This window comes from Gavialis gangeticus, unplaced genomic scaffold (assembly GCF_001723915.1).
Source record: "Gavialis gangeticus isolate Ggan-Ray unplaced genomic scaffold, GavGan_comp1, whole genome shotgun sequence".
Classification (NCBI taxonomy): Eukaryota; Metazoa; Chordata; order Crocodylia; family Gavialidae; genus Gavialis; species Gavialis gangeticus.
Window position 1 is genome coordinate 78893489 of NW_017729022.1, and position 13498 is coordinate 78906986.

Consider the following 13498-nt stretch of genomic DNA (forward strand, 5'->3'; position numbering starts at 1 on the left):
GGGGGGGGGGGGGTTTCCATCTGCATTCCCATCTACCTCTTCCCTTTATTTAATCACAAAGTTACCTCTGATGTAAAATTGTTTTAGTACATAGAATTTCACAGCCTTCACACACTCACTACCACATCAGTCAGAGGTGGTTCTCCCTTTCAAAGATGAGCTGGAGATGCTGGGTGCCTTAAAACAGGAAGTTCAGCAGCATCAGTGGTGCAGACCAGAAGTCAAGGAACTCGTTCTAAAAGGCCACCAGTGCTGTTCTTTAGTTACTATTACTCTTATTGTATATGAATTAAGTGTAAATAAAATAAAATAAACAGGATGATGAAAGCAGCCCAGATATAGTAGTGAAAGAACTGAGTTTTTGTTCCTATCAGTGCCTCACTGCAAATCTTGGCAAGTTGCTTAGGCCAACATTTCCAAGAGCATAATAGAGCTTGACTACCCAACCTGAAACACCTGAGCAAGTGCTGAGCACCAACCCTCAGAAACTCAGGCCTTTGAAAGCCTGCTTTAGCCAGCCACCCACAAATTCTAGCCTCCCACATTACTAGTCATATTTTAACATCTGACCTTATTTTTCCCACTTACATAACAGGGAAGTGCCTTCCTGCCTTACCTATCAGCAGGCTACAATCAGTCATATTTTAAATGTTTTTTGATCCTCACATGATGAAAAGTGTAGTTGTTATCTTTATCCCAGGGCTTTGACATCACTGCCTACAGTATCTCTAGTGTTATGCTCCAAAAGACTGGTTGGGTTAGGTTCGATAGAAGCAAACTTATTTAACCCAAACTCTTTGGTACACCTCTCCCAACTTCACTCTTCTTCCCCACTCTCCACTCCAGCCTTGTTGTGGATTTAACAGTTCTCTAGAAAAAGAAGAAAGGATAGGTAAGGGAAAAGGACTGGAAATAGTTAACATTACATAGCCATTTCCCAACTTTGGTTCTTAGTAGCCCTGGTGACCAATAAGTAAATAAATAAATACATTGAAGTAGAAGGGATTAGCATAATGTCTCTTGGAAACAAGCTGGTTTAAAGTACTTCCAGAATAAATTGCCAAAATTGCTACAGAAGCTGATTAAGTTTTTAGCAAAGATTATCATACAGCAGTTATTATGCAGCCTTTTTCTTCCCAGGCACTTACTACTGCATTTCCTACCTTTCCGGTTTATATATTATTTGTACAATGCAGATATGTGGGTGTTCAAGAAGAAAAAAGACTCAGTGCCAACAATAGCTGTCTTTTGTTAAAGATGAGACTTTTCTTCTATTCCAGGAAAATTCTGTGCTATCCTGTTTTTACTATTGTATTGTACATAATTTACCTCACAAAAAGAATGAGAGAAAGCATTATTTATGTTTTTATAATTATATTGCATATTTTTTTTAAAAGGAAAGTGGTTTGGGACCACCATGTGGTCAGATGTAAATTTGTCTCCAGATTATATATATCTATTTTTTAAAAATCACTGGTTTTTCATAAGAAGGTTTGTTTTTTTTAAGAAAAGCCTTCTTGGTTATCACGTAGGACCGATGTAAACACAACGATTTAGATTTGCAGCAAAAATTAACATTTAAATATTCTAGAACTATGTTGAAGGCTGCCTGTTTCATACACTAAATATTATTTACATCAATATAAAGCTGTTATCATCAGTACTGCACTGAATTAACTAGGGCACAAATACATGCAGCTGTGTTAATTGGTTGTTCTATGCTGAACATGTGGACAGAACCAATATTTGTTAAAGGGAGAGGGAGAAAGTTCACAGCAGGGTAAAACATTTTTTCAGGTGTCAAAGAGGGAATAATAAACAATGAGGAAAAAAAGAGAAATCTGTAAAAATATACTTACTGGTTCATTTAAGAATCTGGCCCCTTTTTTTTTTTGGTTATTCTCACTTTAAATCATCTTCCCACATATCAACTCATATCACTGTTGAGAGCATCCGAACAGCTTCTACTCTTGAAACATGACCTACAAGAAATTTTTGCTTTTCCAAAGCCCTAATCTATATTCACTAAACTCTACAGGCCTGATTCAAAGCCTGCTGAAGTCAGTAACAATTTCTGAATTAAGGCCTATGTGAACTTTTTCACTGAGTTCAGCAGGAATGGGATATATCTCTCCTGACTATTGACCAAAACATTTAATGTATTTGGTGATATGTTAGACTAATCATTGGGTCCTGTGATACCAAACTGATTATTCTTGTGTCTCTGAAGGAAAATTAATCTTGGCTCCACAGATTACAGAAAGTGGATTCATTCCTTACCCCATCCAGGCAGCAATTTTTCGTTTAATTATTAATTTTGTGTAGAGTTAGGAGGCAATGCACATGCTTAAATTATTTCAATTTCAAATGTAACATTTTGAAGCCAAATCAAGAAACCATTTTCATGGTAAGACATAACATTACTACCAATTAATGACAGTTTTCTGAGTTTCAAACTGTATTTCCTTTTCACAAATCCAAGGCCCATAATCCATAAATAAGAGAAAAAATCCCTATGATCCTATGAACTCTAACACAGCCTTGTCTAGATGCTTGAATTGTTTTTTCTTGGCAGTAGTGACATTGTACCTGCATTAAATATTTTTGGTACTAGGATTTTTGAAAGGCTACTGTATTTTTTCATTCAACCAAATTCCATATTGATTAGTGAAGCTTGCACTGGAGACCTTAAGATATGGACCTATATTTATATAAAAGGGAAGTGCTCTTTTCCCTTCAAAAATACATCTGTGGGGGGTTGTTATGTATTTCTTGATGCTCCTGCATAGTTCAAGATTGCTTTTACTATTTATACTTGTAACTTGAATTGTAACAATTGCTATGACTTTCTGAAATAAGAGGTACATCAGGGTCAGTGATAGTTAATTAGAGCTAAGGCTTCTGAGGAAACCTGCATTAATTTTTAGGCAAATAGATGAAATGGCACATATTTGCCTCTGGGCTGGATCTGGTTGTAATTATTATATGCTGACTAAAGAACAGGAACAGTTGAGCATGGATTATGACTAGAGTAATGCAAGAATATACTCATAATTACTTTGACTAAAAACTGTTAATTGATTTAGATGATACTCAAAACCCCCTTATTGCCATTTTGGTGAGGCCTGCCAGCAGTGAATCTTCCTTTACAAGCACATCTGTAGACAAATGAAATGTTATGAATACTTGTGTATTTGCACATGTATTCATTTTGAATGTGTTATGTGGCATCTTGAAAACTCTTTGTTGGTTTGGAAGTTATACAATCAAGGAGAAGAAACAAAGAAATATGCCTTAGGTAAGAAATCACAGAGCTTAAATTGTTAATTATGAGTAGTGAATGCTCAAAGCAATAATCATTGAGATTAATTTGTAAGAAATCCATGGGATGTAATACATTCATGTAAACCATATAATGAATACTTTTTAATAATAAACAATATCCAGATACCAAGATGGTATAAATTGGCATAATTCCATTAGCCTTCATAAAGTTGAAAATTTACTGACAAAAAAAAAATAAGCTGAGGATCTGGCTCAGAATTTGTACAAAGTTGATATGTGCTGGACAATGAACAGAAAATATAGATCTGTATAATTTTTTATAGAAGATATTCATAAAACTCTTAAGTATACCTCACTGAGCTTAAAGAAGTCCTGTTAAATGTCACCAAGAAGACATAGACACCTATCTTTGAAAAATAAACCAGAAGATGTCAGTAAATTGCGGTATCCTGGAAACCATACACACGCAATATCAAGTCAGCTGTCTCTCCCTTTCAGGAATATATCATGTATCCAGTTTTCTCTCCCCCAGAACCTTGGACAGCAACAAGTTCTGCTAAATTAAACTGGAGTGTCATCATTCTTCCCTTTCCCTCGGTATTTATATGCATCTCTACTATGAGTGTGAGTTTGTTGCTCATGAAGATAATAGTATTAACTACAATAAGCCATAATGCAGGTCCACAACCACTGCTTTCAGCATCCTCCCTTTGCTGAGCAGTCAGTGATTTCCATATGAATTGCACAGACACACACAGATAGAGAGGGAGAAACAGAAAGAAATTAGAGTTGCAGATAAGCACATGAACTGATTTTAATATCTCTCTCCCTCACACACACACTGATGTTACCACAGTAATTTATAGGTGGAGACATCCTTAACTCTACATTTCTTGGGTGTAGTTGGTGTACTAGAGGTCATTTTTTGCTTTGATAAAATCCTAAGGGGAAGACTAACAATCAGAAACCTAGCATTGTGCATAGGAAAGAGTGAAGGGAGGTGGGAGTAGTGAAATATGGGACAGAAAGAAGAACAACATGTAATTTGTAACAAATGTTCTTAAAAATAATATCACGAAAAGGTAGGTGCTTGCTATAAACCTTAAATTTCTTTCTTTCTTTTACAATGGATCAAATCAGTAAAATTCTATCAAATCTCATGAAAAATTAACCCTTTCATTTGACTGTCTGCAGTTATTGGCTATATATACACCTGGAAGATATACTATGGTTACAAGACCATTATCTTGCTTATCCCTCTTCTCTACGGTACAGTCCAAATTTACAAAATGTACACAAACTTACATTTAATTAGTTGACTTCAACATATAGGAAGTTATAGGCTGAACAGATTTCTACTCCATGTCATGGATATGTTTGCTATGAACGTCTAAGGCATATTAAGCATCACACACTGATTTGTTGAAGGTAAAGGTTATTACATTATTAATTATAATGAATAATGTAGTATAATTAAATATTAAATAGAGATTTGTAGTTCTATGCAGCTGCCATGAGAGAAGTGAGGAAAATACAAGGAATTGCTTAAGATAACCAATGGAAAACCTCAGCTGGGAATACCCACACAGCCACAAATAAGCGACCTCCCCCCTCATATTTGTTGTCTTCTCATCACCAATTATCTCTGTTCCAAATACTAAAATTTATTAAATCTATTTCTAGCCATTGATATCATTGTAAATTTATGCTATGAGTTGTCATGTTGATGGGAAACACTTGCTTTGAGTATTCAGCTATTTTAAAATCCATCTTTCTTTCTCCTCTCAGCATCCCTCAACAAGAGTGGTCATTTACTCTAAGATACTACCCATGCTAAAGTAAGACTAACAAAGCCCCCAAATAAAATGGAGTATTCTTTTATAGTAGTCACTATAATATTCATTCTATATGCTTTTCTTTTTATCATGGCTGCTTTCCTAATCTTTTGTCATATCTATAGTCCTTAGGCTCTCTATTAACATCCCAATCTCTTACAAAACATCCGCCAAACTGTAAATATCCTGCCTCCAAGATTGTAGCCTGGATATCAGTCCTGTATAACTTGACCTTTGAAAAGTCCTCCTTACATGGTTCCTGTCAAGTGCACTTTTAATCTAGGCACCTGTAGCTGGAACAACCCAATAGTTGATGCAGCAGAGCATGTTGTTGTGCTATCTAACCCCATAATTTCTCCCCACAGGAAGCCTCGTGTGCTTATGTGCTCATAGTGACAGCCGTGTACTGGGTGTCAGAAGCAGTACCCCTCGGCGCCGCTGCACTAGTGCCTGCTTTCCTCTATCCACTGTTTGGAGTGATGAAGTCCAGCGAGGTCAGACCAAAGCCTACTTTTTATCATTTCTTCTTCCACTATGTTAACTATTTGCAACAAATACATCTTAGCATAATAACAGGGCTAAGGGGTTGTGTGGGGATAAGGGTTTGTGTGGGGAGCAAAAAGGCTCAGCTCCCTCCTATGCAATGCTTAGGCCAATTTTCAAAACTATGGCAGGAACACAGTCAGAGGAATGGCTATACCAGATCAAAGCAGTGGTCCACCTGGTCCAGTGACCTGTCACCAACAATTCCCAATATCATCTACTTCAAAGGAATCCTCCAGTAAGCACTCCTGAGTTAGTCTTTCACTAGTTAGTTAGAGGTTGCCTTATGTCCTGAAGCATGAGGCTATGAATTCCTTCAAAAATTGATTTTAGGGTTGATGTTTAGTACTATGATGCTAGCTAGCCTTGCTATCACTATAAATGTTTAATCCTTTTTATGAATCTTGGCCTCAGTAATGTCAGCAATGCATTCTACAGGCTAAATTAATGTTACAGGAAACAAAATGTTTTCTTTTGAATTTGGTGACTTTAATTTTCATTGAATGTCATCTTTCTTTTTATATTATAAGACTGGGAGCTTTTATTCACCCCATTTACCTTCATTATAGGGTTTTTCTTTTGCTCGTGTTCTCAGCCTGAAAGTCATATTCAGCTTATTAAACCTGGAAGTGCAGACAGAAATACAGATCACAATTTACAATGACGACATAAGAAAAGTGTTGATTAATTAAGTGTAGTACGAGACCTGAATATATGCCGATGAAGTGAAATGTACAGTGTGAGAGAACAGCTCTGTAAACTGCCTCATTCATCTCAGTGGAACAAGAGCCTTGCAATATAAAGTACATTTCCATATCAACTCTGTTCTGTATTTCAATGACAGTTCTTTTAACACTCAGGTTTTCTTCTTGTTCCACAAAAGCATCCTGCCTGCTTCCTATACCTCCTCAAATGGCAAAAGCCCAATTTTACCTTTTGCAACCTTAAAACTCTTTGCTTCCCTGAAATTGTGTAAAGTAAAGTAAAATAAAATAAAATGGTTCTGTATTTACAGTACAAGATTCAACACACTGAAACTATAACATGTAGGAACTATAACATAATACAAATTATGTTTAATTTCAGTGTAAGTAATGGTGGGGATACTATAAAGATTACTTTATTCATTTTCATAAAAAAATTAAAAACTTAAAATAAAAGCATCTGATAATAATGCAGACTTCTACTCTGCTTCATGGAAGCATCATAGAAACCATGGACTCCCACTACGCAGGTTAAGCCAAAGAAAACTCACAAGGTCTTATGTGTATGAGTCAGAGTGTGTCTGAGTTTTGTGTGTATGTTTGTAAGAACAAAAAAAAAGTATGCTTACAGGAACATTAGTATTTGCTTGTTTCCCCGAAAGACTATGAAAGGGATAAAGGGAAACAATTAAATCTTTGTGCTGCTGGCTAGATGGATTCCTTTCATTCAGTTTAAGAACTTTTTTATTAAAAAAAATTGAACAGGGTACTGAGAAAATAAAGTTAATGAGTCAGAAACAAGTGGAAGAAAGCCAAAAAAGTGATATTTGAAAGTTTTGGCTAACAGTCATGACATCCGAGTCCTTTTTTCTCGCCATGGGGTTTTGCTAAATAAATAAAAATAAATAAATAAATACTTAGCACTTAATATAGTACTATTTTTGTGAGAGCCTAGCAAGGGAATTAGTATTATTCTCACACTTTTATAAAGGAGGTATATAAGGTACTAAGACCAATGAAAGAAATTCTGGCCCCACTGAAATCCTCATATTGATTTTGATGTGGCCAGGATTTCACACAGTATTTTCCAATACAAGTGCCTATCCTTAATTCTAAGTTATTTATTGATTTGGGGCTCTGAATTCCTGCAGATTGCCAAAACTTGGAAAGCATGAAGGCTTTTTTTCACATATAATAACCGAAACATGATAGCTAATGCATTTTAAAAGTCTAGTGTAGCCAAGGAAGTTGTCACCTATGGGTGGGTCAAAGTAAAGCCCTTTCTCCTCAGTCTTTCACTTCAAACATCCTACTATAACCATCACCATTTTGAAAACACACCTATGCCTTACAGTGGAGGAGCCCTTTGATTTGGTTTAACAATGTGAGCTGCAGTTGCCCAGCATATCTGAAAACTAACCCACTTCTTAATATCAATTTAGGTGCATAACTTCAGGTAGTTGAGTTTGATAATTTAGACCACAGGGACTTACCCAGAACCCATATCAGAACCCAAAACAGAGCCCAGCTTTTCATTTTTTGTGACTTGGATTTTTTTTTCATTTTGTATTTTAAATGTGGAGGGGAGGAATAGATTCATAGATTCATAGATTGTAAGGGGCTGGAAGGGACCTTGCAAGATAATTGGGCCCAGCCCCCCTGCACTATGCAGGAAAGACAACTGGGGTCAGGTGACCCCAGCGAGGTGACTGTCCAGTCTCCTCTTGAAGATTTCCAGGGTAGGTGATTGCACCACCTCTGGAGGGAGCTTATTTCACAATCTGGACACTCTAATAGTGAAGAAGTTTTTCCTAATGTTGAGCCTGAAATGACCATTAGTGCCCTGCTGAACAGTTGTTCACCGAGCCCTTGATGTAGCGATAAGCTGCTACCAAGTCCCTCTCAGCCTTCCCTTTTTTAGGCTGAAGATGCTCAAGTCCCTCAGCCTTTTCTTGTATGACTTGTCTTGCAAGTCTCTGATCATACAGGTGGCCCTTCTTTGGACTCTCTCAAGCTTTTCCACATCCTTGTTGAAGTGTGGCACCCAGAACTGGATGCAGTACTCCAGCTGCGGTCTCACCAATGTTGAGTAAAGCAGAAGAATCACTTCCTTGGTTTTGCTTGAGGTGCATCGGTTGATACATGCCAGAGTATTGTTTGCCCTGCTAGCTGCAGCATTGCACTGATGGCTCATGTACATACTATGGTCTATTATTACCCCTACGTCCCTTTCAGTCATGGTGCTAGTCAGTTTGGCACCATCAAGCCTGTAAGTATGTCGGGGATTGTTTATCCCCAGATGGAGCACTTTACACTTCTCAGTGTTGAACTTCATCTGGTTCTGAATTGCCCAACTTGCCAGCCTGTCTAGGCCCACCTGTATCTACAGCCTATTTTCAAGTGTGATCACACTCCCCCATAACTTCATATCATCTGTGAACTTGGCCAGTGAGCTTTTCATCCCACATCCAAATCAATGATAAAGATGTTGAAAAGCACTGGACCAAGCACAGACTCCCAAGGGACTTCACTGGCCACTTCTCAGCAGGACAACACAGATCTGTTCCTTAGAACTCTCTGGGTTCTAATGAAGTCAATATGGCCCAATACATGAAAAGTTGGGCTCAAGACTCAGATTAAATTTCTGCTCTGTTCTAGACTTTCTGGGAGATGAGTAACTTAGGGTAAGATTCACAAAGGAACCTGCAAACATAAACTGGGCACAAATTAAGCATCTCAGTCCAAGAGAACAACCTGGGCCATCCCATTTGAGCACCTGAGACAGGCAGGGAAATTCAATTCTGGCCAAAACTGACTGAGGTGTCTAGAATTCATCTCTAGTACATACCCAGAGGCTCCTCTCTCCTGCCTAAGGCTCTTTGGGATTCTGAAACTAAGCATCCCTATTTTGAGCTACCCTAAAAACAACTGACAGCACCAGTTCAGAACTCCCACCCATTTTCCTTAAAAAGCACAGCAACAGCAGCTGCTAATGGTGCCACTGCCACACAGTGCAATACCCTAGTGATGATGATCCACCAGCCAAGAGAATGAGACACTGCAGTTCAAATCTTCACACTGAGGGGATTCAAAGCCATATCTCTTATACCTTCACCAAAGGTATAGCGATAAGGCCAGGCTGAGGTCCCATTCCTCCTGTTAAAGTTGGGCTTCCATGCAAAAATGAATATAAAAGTTGTGGGACTGGAAGGCACGAAGCAAGAGGGTGCTCTGTGAGCAGGGCACTCTCCTGGTGAGGAGACAGTTCTTGCTCCTATAATTACTTACCATTTTTCAGTAGATAGTCATTAGATATTGGTCATAAGGAACATTCTGTGCCTCAGTTCCCCATTTGTAAAATGGGATTAATCATACTGCCTTACCTCATAGGGATGTACTGAGGGTAAATGCATCAGGATTTTGAGGTGTTCAAATACTTTAGTTACAGGGACATAAAATGGAGGCATGGACAGCTCATTCCAAACCTGATATATTGGGCCAGATTGACTTCATAAGCTAGCACAAACCCCAGTGACCTGTACAAATGTTAATGTGGATGTTCTCTGTGTGTTTCCATGGGAATTCCTTGGAGGCAGTTTCTAAAGAAATGATTGGTAGCATCAGACAAGATGTTGAAGGACATGACATTATGCAATACCACACTAAATTAATACCCCAAAGTTTTTCAGGATCATTTGCAACAGAAGATTAACCAAGCATTAGAGACAAGAGGAGTCTAGTAGGGAAACAGAACAGAAGTTAAACAAGGTGAATGTGTTATTCATTGTACTGGCCTATGAAATCCCCTAATAGCTTTTAATAAAAATCATAAACACTTACATACTACTTTTCATCTTCGAAGAGTTCTAAAATACTAATAACTTCTAACACCACTTTAGTATATGCAGGCTATGTATCATTTAATCATTATCGTATATTATTTTGAACCTGTCTTGTAGATAGAAAGGTAATGGACCAATCCTAGGTGTCCCTGAATGAACATGCTGAGTAAAGTATCTTCTCTGTCAGAAACAAACCACCAAGCAAGACTAGTGTGCCCTTGAGAATTTGGCAGTTGGGTCACCTAGTCTACCTGGCAGATGATCAATCAGACTGAAGTGTTCTACCCCATGTGCTTGTTAGTGTCTGGAAATAGGTGTTAAAGGACCACACACTGATCCGTTCATAACTAAGATTTACTGGGCATGCCTACACATGTGCATGACTGTGCAGTTGTTACTGTACAGTCATTTATTACTTCTTAAAGCAAGTACTAAATAGCTGCACAGTAACTGCCAGTACGCGGCACTGTGCAGGTCATTTCCAACCCTACTGTGCTGTAGCTTGTGCACTAGTAACAGCCCCATGGTTCATGCCCACCAACACTATGTCGTTGCAGCAATGAGCTACATCGCTGTACCTCATCTCTACGGTGACATAGCATCTTGTGTAGACGCACCCACTGTGTATTCCTAGCACTCTATGAAACATTGTCAGCAGTTGGCCTCTGCAAAGAACCACGACTCAGATATTATAGCTATGCACCCAACACCTTTCTTGATATGACACAGGACACAGCTTGTCCAAGAGACCTGAGTTCATGTCACAGCAAGGGTTTCAATTGTACTACATAAGCCTTGATAATGATGACTGCACCTTCCCAGCATGCTTTTTGTGAGTAACTGTCACTCTGAGTTTGCTTATCTCTCACTTGCCTTCCTATAGGTAGCTGCAGAATATTTCAAGAACACAACTTTGCTCCTCCTGGGAGTGATTTGTGTGGCAGCTTCTGTAGAAAAGTGGAATCTACACAAGCGGATTGCCCTGCGCATGGTCATGATGGCTGGAGCAAAGCCAGGCATGTGAGTGAATCCTCTGCTTTTGACTGTTGACAGACTCACAGGTCATGAGCAAATCATAAGTCAGTTTATCCCTGTAAGCTTGTTCAAAAGCAAAGTATGATATTACCCACAGTGTGTCTTCTCTTTCAACTGAGTACCCTAATTTAAGCCTGGAGAATCTTTTGTTAGGTTGCAAGATTAGGAGCTTTTCCATCCTGTTGCTGTCTCTTCTCTCTTTGTCTTTGTTCCTTTAACTTCTAATATCTGTTTGTTCCACCCTAATATGAAAAGCTGTAAAAGTGCACCCCCAGACAGCTTTTCCCTCCTGTGTTTTAGGTTACTACTTTGCTTTATGTGCTGCACGACCGTCTTATCCATGTGGCTTTCCAATACATCTACCACAGCCATGGTGATGCCAATTGTAGAGGCAGTGCTACAAGAGCTGGTGAATGCTGAGGAGGAGTGTGAGGTCATCAGCACTTCAGGCAACACCATTTCTGAAGAGAAGGAGCCAAACGGTATATGAAGATAACAGTAATTCTCCTTTTTTTAAATGAGGCAGATCCTTGGCTGATATAAATTGGTATATTGCCATACACAGTTTTAGCTATCTGTTTTATATCAGCTAAGTATCTGGTTCATGCTTTTTATTTTCATTTATTTTATACACCAACATTTATTTGACAGCTTCAGGGATAAGTGACTGGATAAATAGAGTCAGGAGGTTTAAGCTGAAGGGAAGGTAGTTATGAGCTAAGGAAAAATTGGTGTTTGAGTAACAGGTATTCAGAGATCTTACAGTCTATATGTGGTCAATAAGAGAGAGTATGAAATAAAGGATGGGAAAGCATTGGGAAATCTCTTAAAAGAAAAAAAAAGGAAAGAAGAGATATTTTGCCTCCTTTTGGGGCATACTGAATGTTATCTTCAACTTATATTGGGATATGAACTTACCCCAGGGTCTAGAAGCCAGGATGAGTTAAGGATGAGTGCCGTTTTGAACTTAAAGCAATAAGTCAACCTCCTTTGCATGTGTGAAAAAATAACCTTCATAAAACGTATAGCACTAACTTTTTTAGTAAAGAATTATTTTTCTCTTTATTAAGATCTTTGTGGCAATTGGATACTAAATTTATTAAAGGTCTCACTTCTAATTCACTATGGTTAGGAACAGACATTGCATTTATTCCAGAATAGAAATGTCCCAGTGTTGGTGTGTACATACATCACCTTTCCAATCAGGATTTAGTGAGCAGCTGAATCCACTGCTCCTTTTCTGCCTTTGATTCAATGATGCAATCCCAGGACAACCACTCAGATGCACTTTTCAGTATCCCAGAACAAACTGTTAGCACTTCTTATCCCATGAACCTTTCTAGGTTTGGTTCTGGGACAACAGAAATGGAAGTCTAAAATCACTGCACTTTGTCCCAGGAAAATAATGGTTTCTTCTGGGACAAATGTGACTTCTGTTTATTGCCTATAATTTCTAAACCAATTAAGATATTTATTTGTAAATACTCAGAAGAATAACTCTGTTCTCAAAGAGTAAATCCTGTAATTTTAGGGAAAATGCATTGTGTAGAGGGCAAAGAAGCTAAATGCTTGGTTTTGGTGCAAAACTTAACATTAACAATGGAGCCCACTATCTCTGTCTCTACAACACCAGTTCCCAAACTGTGGGCCATGACCCCAAATGGGGTTGTAACATCAGCAGATGGGGTGGCAATAAACATGCCCCTTTAGACTTCTGCACCCACAGCAGGGTGCACGGCTGCAGCTGGGTCAGACCAGCCCCAGGCAGCAGCCACTTCTGTGACCTAGTGGGTGGGAATCATTGTGGGAGGAAGTGCTGCACCACCATAGCCAACAAGGTGAGGCATGGTAGCAGCAGCAGTATGCAATTGTGACCATGCTGCTGCTGGGTGAGCTGTGGCAGCACAGTGTCCCTCCCTCTCATGCCAGATCCTGCCCACTGGGCTCTGGAGCCCCCGGGGGGAAGGCAGCAGGATGGGGAGCCCCAAGCCTGCAGCAGGCAGCCTGCCTCCTTCCCCTTGCCATGGGCTCCGCTCCAGCAGTGCTGCTCACAAAACAGGGAACGGGGTGGAGGGGAGGAAGCCAGGCTCTGCACTCTGCTCCAGCTGCAGCAGTTGCCACCTCCCACGGGTGGCAGCTATGGCTCGGGTGCTGCTTGGGGGGGGGGAGGGGGCAGGAAGCCATGGGCCCTGACCCTGGGGCACCTGGGGGGGGGGGGGGCTGTGGGGGAGGAATGAGGGCCACCCAGGGTTGT

At 39.4% G+C, this 13498-nt stretch overlaps 1 protein-coding gene across 2 annotated transcripts in view; it reads left to right on the forward strand.

Annotated features, from left to right (window-relative positions):
• SLC13A4 (solute carrier family 13 member 4) overlaps positions 1 to 13498 on the forward strand; it is a 53595-nt gene that overhangs the window by 3498 nt on the left and 36599 nt on the right. For both annotated transcript variants that reach the window (XM_019515449.1, XM_019515450.1), the window contains exons 2-4: positions 5486 to 5614; positions 11093 to 11229; positions 11545 to 11726. In XM_019515449.1, coding sequence (XP_019370994.1) covers positions 5486 to 5614; positions 11093 to 11229; positions 11545 to 11726 — 448 coding nt within the window. The remainder of the gene's footprint in view (positions 1 to 5485; positions 5615 to 11092; positions 11230 to 11544; positions 11727 to 13498) is intronic.